General features: G+C 50.3%; 7 protein-coding genes across 7 annotated transcripts; 3 read left to right on the plus strand and 4 right to left on the minus strand.

Annotated features, from left to right (window-relative positions):
* Positions 1–390: 390 nt before the first annotated feature.
* On the plus strand, positions 391–1,339 carry N7508_009055 (phytanoyl-CoA dioxygenase family protein; the record flags this gene model as incomplete). Its single annotated transcript, XM_058467118.1, has 3 exons — positions 391–678; positions 737–1,169; positions 1,230–1,339. The coding sequence occupies 3 exons, from the start codon at positions 391–393 to the stop codon at positions 1,337–1,339; spliced, it is 831 nt and encodes a 276-aa protein (XP_058314964.1).
* A 1,228-nt stretch (positions 1,340–2,567) lies between these two features.
* hxB (putative molybdenum cofactor sulfurase protein (HxB)) lies at positions 2,568–5,199 on the minus strand (the record flags this gene model as incomplete). The annotated part of the gene is made up of 3 exons (XM_058467119.1): positions 2,568–3,453; positions 3,503–5,033; positions 5,097–5,199. The coding sequence occupies 3 exons, from the start codon at positions 5,197–5,199 to the stop codon at positions 2,568–2,570; spliced, it is 2,520 nt and encodes an 839-aa protein (XP_058314965.1).
* Positions 5,200–6,841: 1,642 nt separating this feature from the next.
* On the minus strand, positions 6,842–7,522 carry N7508_009057 (mitochondrial 54S ribosomal protein mL59; the record flags this gene model as incomplete). Its single annotated transcript, XM_058467120.1, has 2 exons — positions 6,842–6,883; positions 6,941–7,522. The coding sequence occupies 2 exons, from the start codon at positions 7,520–7,522 to the stop codon at positions 6,842–6,844; spliced, it is 624 nt and encodes a 207-aa protein (XP_058314966.1).
* A 691-nt stretch (positions 7,523–8,213) lies between these two features.
* N7508_009058 (putative mRNA splicing protein (Prp39)) lies at positions 8,214–10,522 on the plus strand (the record flags this gene model as incomplete). Its single annotated transcript, XM_058467121.1, has 4 exons — positions 8,214–8,282; positions 8,339–8,554; positions 8,616–8,719; positions 9,148–10,522. 4 exons carry the CDS (start codon positions 8,214–8,216, stop codon positions 10,520–10,522), a joined length of 1,764 nt encoding a protein of 587 aa, XP_058314967.1.
* A 543-nt stretch (positions 10,523–11,065) lies between these two features.
* Positions 11,066–13,534, plus strand: prp28 (mRNA splicing protein PRP28; the record flags this gene model as incomplete). Its single annotated transcript, XM_058467122.1, has 1 exon — positions 11,066–13,534. One exon carries the CDS (start codon positions 11,066–11,068, stop codon positions 13,532–13,534), a length of 2,469 nt encoding a protein of 822 aa, XP_058314968.1.
* A 268-nt stretch (positions 13,535–13,802) lies between these two features.
* Positions 13,803–16,678, minus strand: N7508_009060 (M1 family metallopeptidase; the record flags this gene model as incomplete). The annotated part of the gene is made up of 2 exons (XM_058467123.1): positions 13,803–16,293; positions 16,347–16,678. 2 exons carry the CDS (start codon positions 16,676–16,678, stop codon positions 13,803–13,805), a joined length of 2,823 nt encoding a protein of 940 aa, XP_058314969.1.
* Positions 16,679–17,252: 574 nt separating this feature from the next.
* On the minus strand, positions 17,253–19,163 carry N7508_009061 (high affinity methionine permease; the record flags this gene model as incomplete). The annotated part of the gene is made up of 6 exons (XM_058467124.1): positions 17,253–17,652; positions 17,704–17,866; positions 17,921–18,185; positions 18,238–18,688; positions 18,752–18,983; positions 19,049–19,163. 6 exons carry the CDS (start codon positions 19,161–19,163, stop codon positions 17,253–17,255), a joined length of 1,626 nt encoding a protein of 541 aa, XP_058314970.1.
* Between the last annotated feature and the right edge of the window lie 598 nt (positions 19,164–19,761).

Below are 19,761 nucleotides of genomic sequence, written 5' to 3' on the forward strand. Positions count from 1 at the left end.
ATCTACCTACCTGGCTCGTATCCCCATTACGCCACCTGTAATAATCCTCCAGCAAATCGTCAAGCAGACGTCTATTTCGTCGTCGGCACGAAGCCCGTTGGTCTGTGCTGTATACTTCGGGACGAACACCTGAGAAATGTCGACTTTCGGACGCGACGCCGATCATGGATATCCACTCAAAGGCCAGTTGGGGCTAAAGCTTGTCAATTACAATTAAATGGAGAAGATAGGGTCTAGTTGTGCGGCTGGCCTTAATTAAAAGACGCTATGGCTGGTCTGATTCCGGCCTATTAAAGCCCCTCTATCACCAGGATGCAACTTTCATTTCGAGATTCTGAAGATCGCCATCTCATTTTCTTCCTATCTGACTCCCATCTTGGACAAGCAGAGATGTCGCCTCTCACTTCTGAGCAAAGAGCTTCCTACCACGAAAATGGCTACCTCCTCCTCCGCGCAAGCGAACACCAACTTGTCGATCCTACAGCTCTGCTCCAGTGGACAAAAGAAGTTCAAGCTTGGCCCCGCATTAAGGGCAAGTGGATGCCCTATGATGAAATCAACATCAACGGCGAGCGCCAACTGATGCGCACGGAGAAATTTATCGACTATCACCCAGAATTCAAATCGCTCGTTTGCGGCGAGAGACTAGCCGAGATTTTGAAGGCTGTCTCAGGCGATGTAAGAATCTGATGCTAAATCAAATACAGGAAAAATCTAACGATTCATTGAAACTCAGGACATGCTTCTCTTCAAAGACAAAATCAACTACAAGCAGCCCCAAGGCAACGGTTTCCAAGCTCACCTTGATGCACCAGCCTACGACCACATTGGCCGCATTGAGCATGTCACAGCAAACATTGCCATTGATGCGGCAACACCCGAGAACGGGTGCTTGGAAGTCGTCCGCGGATCCCACAAGATGGAGGTCGAGTTTGCTGACGGTGGCCGGATCACGTCTGCATGGGAAGATGCGCACGAATGGACTTCTGTTCCTCTGGATATGGGCGACATGTTGGTATTTGGATCTCATTTGGCTCACCGTTCAGCTGAGAACAAGACTGAGAAGAGTCGCTCGAGTCTTTATGCTACTTTCCACTCCAGGAGTGACGGTGAAGATCTTAGGGAGAGATACTATAAGCATCGGATGGAGATGTTCCCACCTGAGCATGGTAAGTCTTTCCATTCAAGATTGAGTTGCTCGTGGGATATATTGCTAACGTGTACTTTAGAGCGTGTCGAGGGCAAGGACTATTCACAAGGTTACAAGACCTACGGTTTTGCGGCTCCATTCACCACAATGAAGGATAATGCAGTTGCGACTCCCGTCATTGCTACTTAGTTTGCAAATGAAACTAGTCTAATAAGTTGAATATTTGTGATTGGTTTGATTTCCATCTTGTTCCCGAGGTAGTAGAAGCAAGCCCCGAAAATCTCATAGCAGCGAATGATAACTTATCGCTAAAACATCCCCTCGCGCTTTTTCTCGGCGATATAATTATGATCTTTCGTCACAGTTCTCTCAGTGTTATTGATACTCAGCTCCTCATTTAGCGACGTACCAATTGGGGCACGTCGATTGGTCTTGCAATTCTCAGTGACCTGCTAAGATAAGACGGTGTAGGTATGACATGGTGGTTTTTGAATCTGAGCTTCCAGAGCCCCCCCCCCCCCCCCCCCCCTCTCAAGATGCGCACGAAGCAAATTTTCCTACATTTGAGGCGAAATATCCTACTCAGCTGGGCATTGGAGAATAGAGAACAAACCATAAATGTGCCTATAGGGCCACACCAAAATTAGCCAGAATTTTGTTCCAGAATTTGGAGCTCATACAGCGTGATATCTCATACTTACACCACTTTCGATCTTCCAATGTCAGCAACAGCGGTAAGTGCTATATTGCAGCTGCGAAAAGACATTAGTTAGCCCATCATACTTATGCGCTAAAATCCATTCCAGTTGACGTTTCCTGTGCTGAAGTACGGGCTTTCCAGCTGCTCCGAGTTCACATAGACTGTACTTGAGCAGTTGAGCAGTTGTCGCGTTCTTCGAGGTTGAATTTGTCTAGCGCTAGCTCATAGCGTTCAGTAGTGCATGTCTGGCCACACATCACGCAAAGAACAGGCCTGATATTGATAGGTCTAAATGGATACAATTCAGGTTTTGTTTTAAATAGTTGGAGGGTATATATGGAACACACGTATTCCCAATTTTTTTTTATTGAATCATGTTAATTTGCCTTTAGGTCCAAAGTTGTGTGGAGTTCCGGGTCTAAATTGAGCCTCATCTTTTGAAGCTTTTGGGTGGAAACTTAAAATCGCCTTACATAGCTCACCTTGAAAACGATATATAAGATATCGAAAATGGCATTTCAAAATTGATTGAAATTGCAGAGCTTTCGTCTCAAAGTCAATAGAACTTCCATTTTGTGCGTTTACTCACTAGGGTAAACAAGAAGAAGGTTATATGCAAAAAAGAAGTACAGCCCGGAGAAAAGCCACGAAAATAGAAAATTCCAACCGAAAATGTACAATAGACATCAAACATAAAGCCAGTTCTAGAGACATAGCTCAATACTCCTGGTATAGGGGCATAACGACATCCCCAACCATGATCGTCCTGCGATCCGGGGTCTCAGAGTCAAAGCCCTCCCCCTCTTCGGGAGAGAGAGTAGAATACCTACCAAAGGAAACCTTCCCATCAAAATTTCGAATTTTCGAAAGAGTAGAGAAAGGCTCATCTCTTCTGACGCCAGTAAACTGGTCAATGCAGACCATCTGGCAACGCTGGCACGCATCCAGTGCGTCAAAGCGAAGTTGACTAGGTCCGATTCGAAGGGATGACCATCGATCCTCTGCGTAGGGCTGTTCTATGTCACCACGTTGGGCGAGTCGTTCAGCGACGACAATGTTACCGCGGAAGACATCTGCGGCAACTGTCTTGCTACCCCCGTGCTTGGTGTTAGCTTTGATTGTCTCATTGAGACGGTTGACAGATGAGCGCGAGATAATGAGAATCGGTGATTCATTCGATAATGTAATTGAAGTTAGACCTTGCTCGCGGGGTGGTGGCGGAAGATCAAGTGGGAAAGAGCCGGGCATGATGAGTTTGCGGAAACGGCTTTTCCATGTGCTGGGTGTGCGTGTTGGCCTTGAATACCGGTTTCCAGTCTGTGATGGGAATCTCGCAAGGGTGCAAGGCACGCCTAGGAAATCCGAGAAAAAGGCTGAGACCACGGGCGACGTGTATGCATGAAGGGAAACGGTGTCACCGCAAACTTTCGCAGACTTTTTATTCGAACTTGCGCAAAATGAGGTCGATATCACGCTGGTGTCTTCCCAGCCAAGTGAGATCTCGAGACTGACTTGATCGGATGCGGCTATCGCGCCACAAGTGATACGAAGAACGCCTTTGTCGATGTCGATCGAGGGTCGTATAAGGCACATTCTGGGATACCTATTGGTCGTTAGCGCCTGTAGTCCCCTATTTCATGTTAGAAACGAACCTCTTCTGATTCAACGCCGCTCCAGTCCCTTGATGAACGAGGCACCACTCTCTATCCCAGGCCAATCCTTCTCTTTTTACATCCCAGCGCTTTCCCTCGGGTATCTTGAAAGCACCACAACTCTTGATTGGGAAAACTGAGAGGCTCTCGACATAGAAATGAGGAGCCACAAATTCAATTTCGCCCATAGGAGGGTCCAGAGCAACAATAGGGGGAATTTTTTCGACGTAGAATTCCTCGACAAAGTTGATCAAGTAATTGACGTCTTTCATGTTTGACATCGCACCAAGACTAACACGCAAAATACCTGTTGGTCGACCTCCAATAACATCATGACTGTCTCCACAGCGCAATCCAGTCGAGTAGTGCCGGCGAAGCTCAGGACCAGTCCAGCCAAGAGAAGAGGCAGTTCCGCCAGGATTGCACACCGACCCAGAACGCAATTGAAGGTTTTGAACAGTAGCCAATTTCTCGACTTCTGTCTTGGGCACAAAGTCACCCCGACTATTACGCAGATTGAACGCGATAATCGGGCCTTGGGTATCTGCACTTCCGAAGGTCGAGCTTCCTTGATATAATTGGCAGACAGGCGTATCATTGAAATGTGTCAATAAAGAAAGCCGATCATAGGCCTGCTTTGCGAGGAACCGAGTGTGTGCTGAAACATTGGACATTGAGCCATACAGACGTGTATGTGTATCCATAGCCGCATCAAGGGCAATAATGCTGTGGAAGGGAAGAGTACCATCTTCTAGCCTCTCATGGATTGAAGTCTCCTTCTTTGCATGCCATTGTGCCCCGGTTGCTAGGACCATGTCAACTGTGCCTCCGCCAAAATATCGCCGTCGTTCGAATGCCCTCGCGGCGCTTTTGCGAACGATCAAAGCGCCCAGATCAGGGAATCCAAAGATTTTGTAAAAGCTAAGCGCAGTAAAGTCAGGCGCAGATGATGCCGGACCCAGATGAAGTTGAGCAGTTGATACGAGCGAAGCAGCATCAAGCAGTGTGAATATATTGCCTCCACTTTCGTTGGCCGCGGATCTGATCTGCTCACACCAGCGAATCGGTAGACGTCGTCCGTTCATATTGGACTGTGCAGGATATGCGATAAGTCTAGGAGCTTTCGATTGCCTGGCAGCCAGCTCCGAGATACCAGTCTCCATCTCATCGTCACTTTGGAAGCACTGGTATCCCATCTCAGCTAGTTCTCGTACTCCAACGAGACTAGTATGGGCATCGATATGATAACCATACCAAAAGCCTCGATGGTCCGAGTCCCGTAGCGAATCTGCAACCAGCTTTATACCAGCGGTTGCATTTGCTACAAAGACAAGATCGAACTCGTCTGGGTCTGCATTGAAGAATCGCAATACTCGGAGTCGGATATCATCTGTCCTCTGTGTGGATATCTGGGATGATATAGACATCGAGTGAGGATTTCCAAAGAGATTTGATGAAAGATCACGAGAGAAGGCTTCGATCATAGATTTGGCATAAGGGGTTGTCCCCGCATGATCAAGATAGGTGGTTTCTGTACGATAAGAGAAATATGGTTAGTATGGGTTGTATCGTATAATAATGGAGGTGCTTGTACCATTGAGTAGAGAATACTCTTGCTCTCGGATGGTGTCCACATCCGCCGAGTAGCCCTGGCTATACTCAGGGGAGACAAGCCTTTCAGTATCTGACTCTGCCATGGTGGGGAGAGTCGATGGTCAGAGTTCGAATTCGGGCTGTAGGATTATTTCCCCACAGGCGTTCCACGGCCTTATACGACGAAATTGAATCAGAGATGAGCCGCAGCTTGACAAACAGCGGTCTGAGGACGACCACTCTCTTCAGATAATGATACCTAATAGTGACATTAGTCCAACGTTCGGTGCGAATATACAGAAGATCCACAAAGAGACTGCATGCATTCCTGTACAACCATGCAATATAAAAGGTCACGAAGAGGGGGGTCCTTACAGATAACGCGGCTATAACTATAGCATCGGTAAGCTCCGAAGCAAGGAGATCAATCAGCCAGTAGGCGTCTCGTGTCTGATTCCCTCTAAAGGAACACACTGGTAGTAAATGAGAAGCGAACCAATATGTATCGACTTCTCCATGGCCTTTATAGGTATCTTTTTGCGAGGGTAAGTTGGGAATGAAAAGGACATGACCGGGGGTCGCCCCAGTTGTGCAAACCCCTCCGCACGTGCATTGCATACAACTCGGCTGCGGTGGCAATAGCGTCAACCATAGCGCCACCACCTCGTGTTGGCTGTTTCCTACTGTTCCCACGCACTATTTGCCTATTCCCACGGCCTGCAGGGCCCGTCACTACATACCCACTATAGTATGTCCATGCATCAATAACACACTTTTTTAAAGTCTACTTAGAGGAGAGATCAGGATTGGGGCCACAGGTTCGCATGACCTATGATCGATATATGAGCAAATATGTTCTCCCCGATCTGTATGTGGAGAACACTTGTGTAGTTCTAGCCAAGTGATGCATACTGTTACCATTTATCATCACACCCTCTCAATATTCCCTGCAAAAGCAAACCTGCATGGACTCTCAGATTTCAGCTGGGGGCCTAAGCACTGCCACTGAGGTAGCATCAGAAGCCAGGCTTACCCATCCAATTGGTATCTATTGATCTACTCGAGAAGTGAGCCTCCGATTGGTAATCGTGTGGCTTGCCAACGTCCAGCAGCTGACAAGAATACGGACAATGAGAGACATGGATATTGAGTTGGATTTTCCACAGATACCAAATCAAGAACAGCGTAGCCTAGTAATCCTGCAGGATCACTTGGAACAACGGGGTTGTTGGATGATTTCAAATTTCTTGCATGATTTTATTAACTATATTTAACTATTGGTTGTTAACAAGGCTAGTTTTTATCAACTGAATGTTCAGCTCGGCTCAGCTCGGGGCTTCTACCAAATGCAGTTTCACTGTGCCATTGTTGATGCGTTGTCGTTGGCGGTTAATCCTTTGTTGGTTTTTGGGTAGTCGCTGTTGGTTTTTGATTGCCTGCATGTTGGGCTGGACAGACCCTTGTCCGTTCAACTCCTACTGTTCTGGGTCTAGCGAAGAGCCCGCATAATATGCAAAGTATTCTCTCAGATACCATTAGGCTATGAGATTGTAGGTCGTATTGTACAGATGGTGTGGATAGTATACTTCAAAAACAAAACTCCATCCCAAGCTCCTGCTATGGCTCGTACAAGTCTCTATGCTAACGCGTTGCAGGAAGAGATCTATGAGCATTGAGAAAGCCGATTTGAACCGACCAAGAAAGGAAAGAGAAAAGAACATGGGTAAAGGTGGCCGGGGCTGCAATTTACCGCTTGGGCCATTGCTTCCAGCCACGTCCGTGGCCTCTCTGTTTATTGATATTAGCATTATCCCAATAGAAGTATGGATGTAGATTGATACGAACCTGCTTCCACAAGCGAACCAATTCCGGCATTCCCTCCATCGCTTTGCGACGTTCTTCGAGACGAGACTCCATGGTACGCTCCCACTTGTGTCCCTTGACCTTCTGTCCAACACCAGTACCCTTGATAGCCAATCCACGCTCGGCCCGTCGTGTTTCCTTGTACTCGGTTGATTTCTGGCTAGGGGGAAGGAGGCCCTCAGCACCGTATTTGATGGCCAATTTCATCAGATCAGCCTGTTGACGAAGACCGTATCGTGGTGCTTCCCATTTACCATATCTCTTATTCGGCAAAAATGGGTTGCGGAGTTCTGTGGTGGTAATGAGCAGTGCTTTTGAGGGAGTCCAGGCTCCCTTTTCCAATCCAGCTGAGCCCTTCGCATCACGATCGGGTGTATATGGCGATGGGACTTCGCCGGATGCTTTTTCTTCTGATAGCTCTGCGCTCAATTTAGAGAAGTCAGGGCGACGGACGGCGGCCGAGTGGATTTCCGGAGGATAACGAGCGAGAAAATTCCGCAAGCGAAGAGGGAGATCGGTGACAGACTTCGCGTCCTTAGGGAGAACAGGTTTCATGGGAGGCATAATGGATGCAGAAAATGGGTTGGCCCCCGGCTGCGCGAATGCTCTTGCTGGTGAATGCTCCAGTCAAAAAGTCAAGGCCCGGAGCACACTAAGGTTCGGGAGGATGCCTTAGGCGGAAAGATGTGTTTCTGCCATAACAGACGAGCTGCTTCCCGTACCGCCGGATATACCACTTGCTAGGTCGTACACTGGTTCTAACAGAGGCTGGCTTAGGTAATACCGTGACGAGTCACGCTAAATTGAATAGAAACATGAATGGATTAAGCCCATTTAGCGAACGTCACATTGTCGGAACTCATCGATAACACCCTGAGAATTTGATGTTCTGTCAATTTACTGCCGGCAGAACGACTTTCGGCAGAATAGTGATGCTGCGTGTTTCTGTCATAATTTGCGGTGATAACGTCGATGCCATTCTGACCGCCTCTCCACCGCTCAACAGACCGCCCGTATGTCGCCTCGATTATGTCTCCTCCAGGTGCGCACGGGTACAGACCGTCCGGGATGTTTAGTCATTCTGCCGCTCCCGCCATTGGACTTCCGTCTTGAGTTTCATCTCTCTTCGGCTTTTCAGCTTTTGAATCCAGCAGCAATCTCCTTCCTTCGCAGAATACATTGTTATCGCTGCACCTTATCCATATCTGCTTTACCATCTAGCTCATCGAACTTTCAGTTTTCCTGTTCTGCGACGATGGCGGACTTCCAGTATGGCGGCTCCGAGGAAGAAAACGCGGAGTTGAGAAAGCTCGAGACTGAGCTGGTACGTGTCGCGCGCGCATATTCAATGAACCCCCCGTTGATAAACACTCTATACAGGTCGATGACCCGGACAACTTTGAAACCTGGGAGAAACTGGCCCGCGCAGCCGAGACCCTTGAAGGCGGGATTAATCGCAACTCCAACCCCCAGGCCATCACCACCGTGCGCGCCGTTTACGACCGCTTCCTCGCCAAGTTCCCTCTTCTCTTTGGCTACTGGAAGAAGTATGCGGACCTGGAGTTCTCGATTACCGGCACCGAAGCCGCAGAAATGGTATGGGCACAACGTATTTCCGTTACCGAGTGACGTCCTGCTTCTAACACTTTGAATCTAGGTCTACGAGCGAGGCATCGCCAGTATCTCGCCATCCGTTGACCTGTGGACCAACTTTTGCTCCTTCAAGGCTGAGACCTCTCACGATGCCGATGTGATTCGAGAGTAAGTATATAGCCACCTGGCTTCCTTCCCTTACACTATAACCACCGATATAGCACGCGAATAACCTCGTGATGCCGGTCATGCATGACAACTGGATACTTCCCTGTCCAGCGGTTTTGATGGGTGAGAGACGTTGTTTTCCCACCCGTATTGAAGTGGAGTTTACTTCTCACCCTAGCTCTCAGGCTGCTTTTCATTCCTACCTCAAAATATCTCCTCTTGTACTGAAACTCAGGAGCATTCTTCTGCGATTGCCTTCTACGAAGCACTGGATACATTCACTATCGCTTGATCGGTTCTCGCGGACGGACAGAGCTCAAGGCTCATGTTTGACCGCTCTATTTCTTTCCCCCTTCACCGCTCCTTTCTCTCCAATCGGCCAAATGGCTCAGCTCATGCGCATTGTGCTAACATTACCAATTGAATAGGTTGTTCGAACGAGGTGCTAGCAGTGTTGGTCTCGACTTCCTCGCGCACCCTTTCTGGGATAAGTACATCGAGTTCGAAGAACGCATCGAGGCTCATGATAAGATCTTCGGAATCCTTGCTCGGGTCATTCACATCCCTATGCATCAGTATGCACGCTACTTTGAGCGGTATCGTCAGCTGGCCCAGACACGTCCCCTGGCTGAGCTTGCGCCGACAGAGATTCTTGGCCGCTTCCGTGCCGAGCTAGAGTCCGCCTCTTCCGATGTTCCCCCAGGAGCCAAGGCCGAGGCTGAGATTGAACGAGATCTCCGATTGCGCGTCGATAGCTACCATCTTGAAGTATTCACCAACACGCAGACGGAAACCACCAAGCGCTGGACCTTCGAATCGGAAATTAAACGTCCATACTTCCATGTCACTGAACTTGATGAGGGCCAATTGACCAACTGGAAGAACTACCTCGACTTTGAGGAAATTGAAGGTGCCTATGATCGGATTCAGTTCCTCTATGAGCGAGCGCTGGTGACTTGTGCACATTATGATGAGTTCTGGCTTCGCTACGCTCGCTGGATGGCAGCCCAATCGGGCAAGGAAGAGGAGGTTCGCATCATCTACCAGCGTGCCGCATATCTGTATGCTCCCATTGCCAACCCCACCGTTCGTTTGCACTATGCCTACTTTGAGGAGATGTCCGGCCGTGTGGACGTTGCCAAGGATATCCACAGCGCCATTTTGATTTCGCTGCCCAACCATGTTGCGACCATTACTTCACTTGCAAACCTTTGCCGTCGTCACGGAGGTCTCGAGGCGGCAATTGAAGTCTACAAGACGCAGTTGGATTCGCCAGAGTGTGAGATGGCTACCAAGGCCGCTCTTGTTGCCGAATGGGCCCGTCTCTTGTGGAAGATCAAGGGCGTTCCGGACGATGCTCGCATGGTCTTCCACGAAAACCAGCAGTACTACCTTGACAGTCGGCCTTTCTGGGGCAGCTACCTCATGTTCGAAATTGAGCAGCCCACGAGCGCAGCCACTGAATCAATTCAGTACGAACGCATCAAGCAGGTCATTTCCGACGTTCGATCCAAGAGCACCCTCTCCGTTGAAGCTGTCAAGGATCTCGTACAGGTCTACATGTCTTACCTCCTCGAGCGGGGCACTAAGGACACAGCAAAAGAGTACATGACCCTGGACCGAGAAGTTCACGGGCCCGCATCGGTTGCCTTTGCACGCACTGGAGGCACTGCGGCTGCTCCTCTTGCTCCTGCGGAGGGTCACCCCGCCTCAATCCCCTTGATGCCCACTCCGAATGATCCAACTGCAGAGCAATATGCTTACTATCAGCAAGCTGCTGTGAACGGTACCGCAGGTGCCTGAACATTCAAGCTACGACTCCAATAGCCGATGGCTGCGACCTTGAATTTTTTCTTTTACGAATGGCTTCTTCTTTCGAAGCTTTGATCCCCCCCCCCCCCTCTCCCCTTGGTGATTTTCCCTTGGTCACTTACTCCTCACGCTTTGATACCAGGGTGGGTGGATTTTTTTTCATGTAGCATCACCCCCGTTTCCCCGCTGTGGACTGTTTGCCTTTTACGTTTTTGTCTAGCGCTTCTGATGCCGTCAACGGGGTCAGCTTCGACTTGTTTTGTCAGATGGTTAGCGACTCCCCCACTGTGTCCTGGCCATGACCCAAACAAGCCCGGATCTCTTGTGATCCATTGTAATCTACTGGTTTGCCCCTGAAATGAAATTAATCCATGATTGTGTCTTTTCTCGTAAACTGTATAGAATGAAGTAGTTCATCAAGTGGTGCAGTCACGTGATTACGCGTCTGGCGATGTCATCTGCCGTAGAAATTCGAGATTCCACCAGAGCTCCGAACTTCCATTAGCCGTCGTTTTTGCCTCAACCAAGCTCATGATGGATGGAATAGTGACCACAGGTTCCGAGAGATCACCTCCACACCCTCCACCTGAACCGATTCAACGCCCGCCCAGCCCACCTCCCCCTCCACCTGAAGATTCGGCCGCGCCTCCGCCGCCACCAGATACCGCAGCTCCTCCGCCTCCTCCAGATGATATACCACCCCCACCGCCCGCGGAGACTAAGAAGAAGCAGGGATGGGGCACCAAGCGGCCGGCAGCAACTCCATTGAGTGTGGAAGAGCTCATCCGCAAGAAGAAAGAAGCTGATGCGGCCACGGCGAAGGTGAGTCTGTCTTCCTTCGGAGAACATATCGCAGCGCAAATACATCAGGAGATTATGCTAACATTCACTTCTTTTATGCAGCCCAAGTTCTTATCAAAAGCCCAACGAGAAAAAATCGCATTGGAGAAGCGAGCCCAAGAGGTTGAAGCAGAACGGCAAGCAAAGGCCCGCGCCAACGGCGGGGATCGCAACGGGTTCGCCGCGGAGACATCTTCAGCAAGACCCCACGAGCCAAGGAACAATCGCGATGACCAAGAAGCTAGAAATTTTCCCACTGGACCACGATCGATGCGCGATGAAGCCCCGACTGGACCTGCTGCCATGCGGAAGGGAGGTAGACAGGGTCGCGATCACGACATGCCACCACCACCCAAAGCTGCTAAAGGCGAGAAGCGATTGACCGAGGAGGATTCCGCAGTGGCGCTTGCTGCGCTGACCAAGCAACGCTACATGGGAGCAGAGCAGACGTCGAACTTCTCGGCGAAAAAGAAGCGCAAGCGTACAACGGACCGAAAGTTCAACTTTGACTGGAATATCGAGGAGGACACAAGCGGCGATTATGATCCCCTTTATCAGCAGCGACATGAGGCCAACTTCTTCGGCCGGGGTCGTCTGGCAGGCTTTGGCGATGATGTCGCCGATGAAGTGACCCGTAAATACGTACAGGCCCTGGAGGCCCACGACAAAGAAGCAGGTGGAGCGCGCGCGAAGGAGATCATGGAGATGGAACGTCGTCGGCGTGAGGACAGCACTCGTAACCAGTTGGACAAGCACTGGAGTGAGAAACGGTTGGAGCACATGCGCGAGCGTGACTGGCGTATTTTCAAGGAAGACTTCAAGATCAGCACAAAGGGCGGTGGTATACCAAACCCTATGCGCTCATGGGAAGAAAGCTTGCTGCCAAAGCGTCTGTTGGAACTTGTTGATCGTGTGGGATATAAAGAACCATCCGCTATCCAGCGTGCAGCTATCCCCATCGCTATGCAGGCGCGTGATCTTATCGGTGTCGCCGTAACAGGTTCCGGTAAAACAGCGGCATTCCTACTCCCACTTCTGGTCTACATTTCCGAGCTACCACGACTCGACGAGAACGAATGGCGCAAAAACGATGGACCGTACGCTATTGTCCTGGCACCCACTCGTGAACTGGCACAGCAAATCGAAATCGAAGCCAAGAAATTCACCCAACCGCTCGGATTCAACGTCGTCAGTATTGTCGGTGGTCACTCAATTGAAGAACAAGCCTACAGTCTACGCGACGGAGCCGAAATCATCATCGCTACACCCGGTCGTCTAGTCGACTTCATCGAGCGTCGCATGCTAGTCCTAAGCCAATGTTGCTACGTGATTATGGACGAAGCAGATCGCATGATCGACCTCGGATTCGAAGAACCGGTCAACAAAATCCTCGACGCCCTCCCAGTAACCAACGAAAAACCAGACTCAGAAGAAGCCGAAGACTCCCTCGCCATGAGCCAACACCGCTACCGCCAAACAATGATGTACACAGCAACCATGCCTCCAGCCGTCGAGCGCATCGCACGCAAGTACCTCCGCCGTCCAGCAATCATCACAATCGGCGGCGTCGGCGAAGCAGTCGACACAGTGGAGCAGCGCGTGGAAATGATACCAGGAGAAGACAAGCGCAAGAAGCGCCTCAACGAAATCCTCTCGTCAGGCGAGTTCCGCGCACCAATCATCGTCTTCGTCAACATCAAACGAAACTGCGATGCCATCGGGCGCGATATCAAAAATATGGGCTTCTCATCTGTTACGCTGCATGGTGGCAAATCGCAAGAACAGCGTGAAGCCGCGCTTAACTCTGTTCGGAATGGTCAGACGGATGTTATGGTTGCGACGGATTTGGCGGGACGTGGTATTGATGTGCCTGACGTGTCGCTTGTCGTGAACTTCAACATGGCTGGTTCGATTGAGTCTTATACTCATCGTATTGGTCGTACTGGTCGTGCTGGAAAGAGTGGTACTGCTATTACTTTCCTTGGTAACGAGGATACGGAGGTTATGTATGATCTTAGGCAGATGCTTATGAAGTCGCCTCTTTCGCGGGTTCCTGAGGACCTGCGGAAGCATGAGGCTTCGCAGTCTAAGCCCAATAAGGGTCTTGGTGGGAAGAAGATTGAGGATAGTTCTGGGTTTGGAGGAAAGGGAGGATGGGCTTAAAGTCCTGGTTATGACTTCTCTTTGCGTATTATCTGCAATTTATACCACCTCTTTTTCGATGTGTGATTTATCGTTTGTGTTTAAGGTATGCGTAGCTACTGGCGATATGTAGTAAATCTAAGCCCTCATGCTTGTGAGGGTTTCATTTCGAGCATTGCAGTCCATAGCTAAGTGACTGTTTGAAATAGTGGAGAATTGAGTAGAGTGATTCATTCTCGTGAGCATATCCTGTATGCTATATATGAACAGCGCGATAATTTAATTCTTTTTACAGCTTGCTCTGGTTGCTGCTCAACCACTGCTTAACATCATCACGGTCACGCTGGAGCCAGTTAACCTTGGCACGGATAGCATCGAGACTCTGCTCAACGGCACGGTCGTAACCCTTAGTATCCTTGGACTCGAAGAAGAACTGGACATCCTTCAGCTGAGCCTCGGTACAGAAGCTAGCGGTAGTAAGCTGAACAACAGTGCCGAGCATACCAAGACCAGGAGGGAGACGCTTGTAGATGTCGTCCCAGTTGGCCTTGAGCCAGTTCCAGCGGCCCTCGATACCAGCAGGGTGGCTGCGGAGACCGCCGAGGGGCATGTAGATGTCCTGGTTCTTGACTTCGTCGTTGAGGGCGAGGCCGAGAGTGCGCTGGATGAGCTCGGCGTCTTCGGCGGCACCAAGGCAGCGCAGAGCGGTGGTCTTCTCGTCAGAAGTGGGGGCGTGGCGGAAGCGGTCGAGGACAACCTCGTACTCCTTGACACCACCGTGCTTGAGGACAATGGTGAAGACACTGCCGCGAATGTTGGGGTGGATGGCAGAGGCGTCACCGGCGGCGAAGCGGGCGAACATGTCCTGAGCAGCCTTGACGACAACAGGGTCCTCGGCCATACCGGCAGAGCCGAACATGAGGGCCTTGAACTGCTGCAGGATGTGGTCATCGTTCTCGGAGAACTCCCAGCCGAGCTCGTGGGCCTTGGGGGAAACCAACGAGCGCTGGAAAGCCTTGAGGGCGTCCTTCGTCTGGCTATCCTCGAAGAGCCAGGCAGCGCGCAGGGTGCCGATACGGGTCAAGATCTCGTTCCAGACGACGAACTCGGACTCGGTATCGAGACCCTGGAGCAGGGAAAGGAGACCAGAGGTGCGCTGGTATCCGGAGGCGGCCAGAGCACCAGAGTCGGCAATCATACCGGCACGGTCCTCGACGGTCAGGCGGCCATCACGAGCGGCCTCACCAAGCTTCTTCAGGCGCTCGGGGGAGTATGAGGTACGGAAGATACCAGAGTGATCGGCGTTGAGCTTGAAGAAGTCAAGATCGGGAACGGGGAATTCACCCTCACGTCCAGTGAGCATGGTGTTCTCATCAGTGCCCTTCTCGGTGCGCAAGCCAAGCATAACGGGGAACAGAGTTTGGTCCTCCTCGGGACGAACGTCACCAGTACGGAGGAAACGGTTCTGCTTAAGGGAAATCGAAGACTTCTCCTTGTTCTCAGTGACGCTGACGACGGGGAACCCGACATTCTTGGTCCAGATGTCCATGACAGACTTCACGGGCTTGCCACTGGCATCTCCCAGAGCAGCCCAGAGATCACCAGTCTCGGTGTTACCGTAGGCGTGCTTCCTGATGTAGTTGCGTACACCCTGGAGGAACACATCCTCGCCAAGGTACTTGGAAATCATGCGGAGGACGGAAGAACCCTTGGAGTAGGAAATAGCGTCGAAGATCTGGTTGATCTCATCGGCGCGCTTGACAGGAACCTCAATGGGGTGACTGCTGCGGAGCGAGTCAAGAGACAGAGCACCCTGCAGGTTATCAATGACGTAGGTCTGCCAAACCTTCCACTCAGGGTAGAAGACGTTGCAAGAGTACCACGACATCCAGGTAGCGAAACCCTCGTTGAGCCAGAGACCATCCCAGAAGTCCATGGTGACCAGGTTACCGAACCACTGGTGAGCCAATTCGTGCTGAACAGTCTCAGCAATGCGCTCCTTTCGGGACGCACCGCTGGTCTTCTCATCAAGCAGCACATCAACAATACGGTAAGTGATCAGACCCCAGTTCTCCATAGCTCCGGCGCTAAAGTCAGGCACGGCAACCATGTCCATCTTGGGCAGAGGGAAGTCACTGTCAAATGCCTTCTCATAGAAAGCCAGAGTCTTGGCAGCAAGCTCCAAGGAGAAACGACCATGCTCAATATCCTGATCAGGAGTGGCGTAAACACGGATGGGGACGCGGAAGTTCTTGGTCTCAATGTAGTTCAGGTGGCCGACAATGAAGGCAACGAGATAGGTCGACATGAGAGGCGAAGTGGTGAATTTCACAGCCTTCTTCGCACCACCCTGGATATCGGTCTCGGACTCAACGTCCATGTTGCTCAAGCAGGTCATGCTCTTATCCGCAACCAGGGTCACGGTGAACTTGGCCTTAAGAGCGGGCTCGTCGAAACAAGGGAAGGCCCGACGGGCGTCCGTGGGCTCCATCTGTGTCGACGCAATGTACTTGGTCTCGCCATTCTTGTCCTTGTAGGATGACCGGTAGAATCCAGCCATGTTATCGTTCAAGATACCGGTGAAGGTAAGCTTGATCTGAGCATCAGACCCCGCAGCGATGGCCTGACCGAATTTGATAGTCGCAACCTGTTGGTCCTTGTTAAAGGAGATCTCAGGCTTGGAGTCTACCACCGACCCCTTGGCTGAGACCACTGCGCTGTGAATGTCGATCTCGTTGGTGTTGAGGGAGACGAAATCGGTATCTTCGGTGACCTCTAGGCTATAGTTTGTTTGTCAGTAGCTAGTAAAGTAGCTGCCCGGCAGGTCACATACTCGATAGAAACCGTTCCCTCGTATGTGAACTTCTCAAAGTTGGGCTCAAGTGTCAGATCATAGTGCACTGGCTTAACGTTGGTGGGCAGGACCTCACGGCCCTGGACGTTGGTTGACCCGGAGGCCTCGCCGCGGCGTGAGTGGCACATTCTGCGGTAGGAACAGTATCGTTTGGAGGTTTGTGAGAGAGGAGTAGGAGCGCGACGAGGGATCGATCGAGCAACTGAAGCTTGAGGGGTAGATCGAGTGGAGAGAAAGAGCGGGAGGGGAGATCTGGCAGAGAGAAGCGGTGGCTTTGCTTGCAGCAATGCACGCGAAGAGAAACGGCGCATCGGCACCCACGAAACCCGGTCTCGGGAAACAAAGAAAAAGAGAGGGTATTAAAAGAATTAATATATATAATACACGTAATAAGCAGGAGAACAATTGAACCAGGGACTGGACAACAATGGGATGAGAGGAAAAAGATGAGATCACGGCAGTTCCCCGGGCGGTGAGGGCCCCGGGGGATTTGCATCTTTTGTTCCCTTTTTCCCTCTTCTTTTCTTTCTTCTTCAACTACGCAACTTCACCCGGTGTATGTCTTAATTCACTATGGCACACAACTTGGGACAGCATTTTTGCTGTTACGATTGCAAGACAGTATACCAGCAAGTTTGAGGGGCTCATGACGGCGTTCTGCGCTCTTGGGTGGGCTACCATAGAAGACTGGGACATCATTGACCATGGTTAGCATTTTGATGCCACTATATGACAAGGCACTTGGTCATCCTCGGCAAATCGATTCAGGCCAATCGACCTCTGACTAGCTCATAGGCTTGAAGCTTTCATTTATTATTAGATCCCTTCTTGGGAATCAATATCTCCAACATAGCAATGCATGTAATATTGCATCTCAGTCCTACCCTAGGAGCTTTTTGCTGCAGCTAATGGTAGTCGCGTAAAAACACTTTGAGACCATCCATCGGCATCGACAACAGATTCCTTGACAAGCACATAACCCCCATACCATGGCAACAACACAGCCCAAACAAGGTAGTAGATTGCACCCGCAGCAAACAGTCCCAGGGCCACAACACAGTGCAAATAATAGGGAAGCTTCTCGTACACATTTTGGCCTGCACTCGGGGGCACATATGGTGCAATTGCAAGATACAGGTTCGACAGCATGAAGAAGATTGTGACGGGCAGAGTCGCGCGAATTCCGGGTGCCCAGTTAGGGAACTTCTTCTCTTTGGTGATGTAGATGTAAACAAGGCCGGCGGAGACGAAAAAGTTGACAATAGAGAGAGGGTATGAGATCAGGCTGCAGATTCTGTTAGCCGTGGGTTGTGGTTGGAGAAGAGTAAGTTCTTACTTGACTAGGAAGTTGTAGGCATCACCTGGGGGAGGAGCAAGCATGATGATGACTGAAACGATGTAATGCTCAAGCAGGCCGGCTGCTGGAGAGTGGAAGGGCCAATTGCTAGCCCAGATCTTGGAGAAGGGCAGTATGCCTTCACGACCAAGCTCTTGGACAACTATAGCGAGGTCTTGTCAGTATAATAGACTCTTCAGAAAGCAGGAGTACATACTTCGACCTTGCGAGAAGATAACGGATAGCACATTTCCAAACGCAGAAAGAGCAACAAAGACTGACATGACCTTCTCAGCCTGTTTGCCAAACATATTCCCAAAGAACACAGCAGCAACAACACTGCCAGAGCTGAGCATCTCCTCTTTGGAAACAGCAGCGAAATAGGCAATGTTAACAAGCATGTACAAAATGCCAACAGATCCAACAGCAACAGGTGCCGCAATCTTCAACGTGCGGACTGGATTTTTCGTCTCACTCAGGGCCTATACAATCAATCAGTATTAACATCACCAGAGCCGACCAAGATACACTTACATAATTGGCATTGGAATACCCAATAAACGACCAAATAACATTATAAAGCGCCATAACAATACTATACCCACTCCCCTTTGTACCAGCAAAAGCATCAGAAAAATTATGCGGTGTAGGAGCTTTGGTATGACCGGCCAAAGCAACCCACCCAGCAACAATAATAAAGAGAATGATCATCAACTTGACAACACCAAGCAGATTCTGAAGACGAATACCCCATTTCAGAGCGACAGCATGGATAAGAAAGGCGGCAGAGAGACATGCCATTCCAATTCCACGCTGGTTCCATCTTCCGACCTCGATATCTGCTGCGTGGAGGATATACTCGCCGAAAACGACGCTGTTGCTTGCTGCCCAGCCTAGTAGGGCTGCGTAGGCGGCGAACATGGCTGTTGCGAGGAATTTGGGTTTGGTGTAGACATATTCGAGGTAGTTCTTTTCGCCGCCGTTTCTGTTGCAAGTGCGTGTCAGTTATCTCTATCAGAAAAAGTTGTCAGTTGGATACTGGACATACTTTGGAATCGCAGTTCCCCATTCCAGATAAACCGCCGTGCCAGCCATGGCAATTGCAGTACCGAATACCCACATGAACAGCGAGAGACCAACACTCCCAGATAGAGCAAGGATGGTACCAGGTGTAGCAAAGATACCCGTTCCAATAACCCGATTGAAGATCAAAAGCGATGCGCTAAATACACCGAGTTGGCGACGGTTTTCCGGTGATGCCTCGAAGACATTTCCCTCGTCTATATCTCCAGATTAAATCAGATCAGATATTCCAGTATTAGATGCATCAGCAGGTAGAACATACACAACCCGGTAATACCATCAGCACGCCTAGGCGTATCATCTCCAGCGAACTTAGTATCAGTGACGGGCGATTTATGCGAGCCAGTCTCGACGATGGCATCACTCGGCCCAGTCATCACGACGTGCTCAATTAATCCGGATGGAGAGAGATGGCCAGTGGGGCAGGTGACAGCTCAGTGGATGTAGATGTAAGTGGGAGTAAAGAAAACACCAATCCTCGTGGAAGACCTTTCCAGGACTTTGTATACTGCACGACCAGGCTCACTGGTAGTGTATATAAATATTGAATAATGTACGTCCATAAATCGGCTACCAGCGGCACGACGATGAGGTGCTGGCACTAAAACTGATGCAATAGTGCCTCGTGCGGCTGGGCAGGGTCTTGGATGTTACCCTGGAAATTGATTATGGATTTGTATAGCACCGCTACACTGTGGATCTGTGGATCTGTGGATCATGCGAGGGTTTTTCTGCCTTTTCTGGGTTTAGCTCTTCTTGGAAGGGTTCCAGAAGCCATGATCTTTGATGTTGGCTTGGGCACACCATCGTCTGGATGGGCCGATGGTGTTTATGGGATTACATGTTTTCGGAACTCCGTTGGTTTAGTATGTTATATATTGACGGATAGGGGTGTGGTCATTTCAGCTTCTTGTTGCTAGGACTTCAGCTCGCACGGCGCAAGAAAAAAAAGAAAATCACGGAGTGGAAGTTGCC

This window comes from Penicillium antarcticum, assembly GCF_028974205.1.
Source record: "Penicillium antarcticum strain IBT 31339 chromosome Unknown utg000009l_segment0_segment0, whole genome shotgun sequence".
Taxonomy (NCBI): Eukaryota; Fungi; Ascomycota; class Eurotiomycetes; order Eurotiales; family Aspergillaceae; genus Penicillium; species Penicillium antarcticum.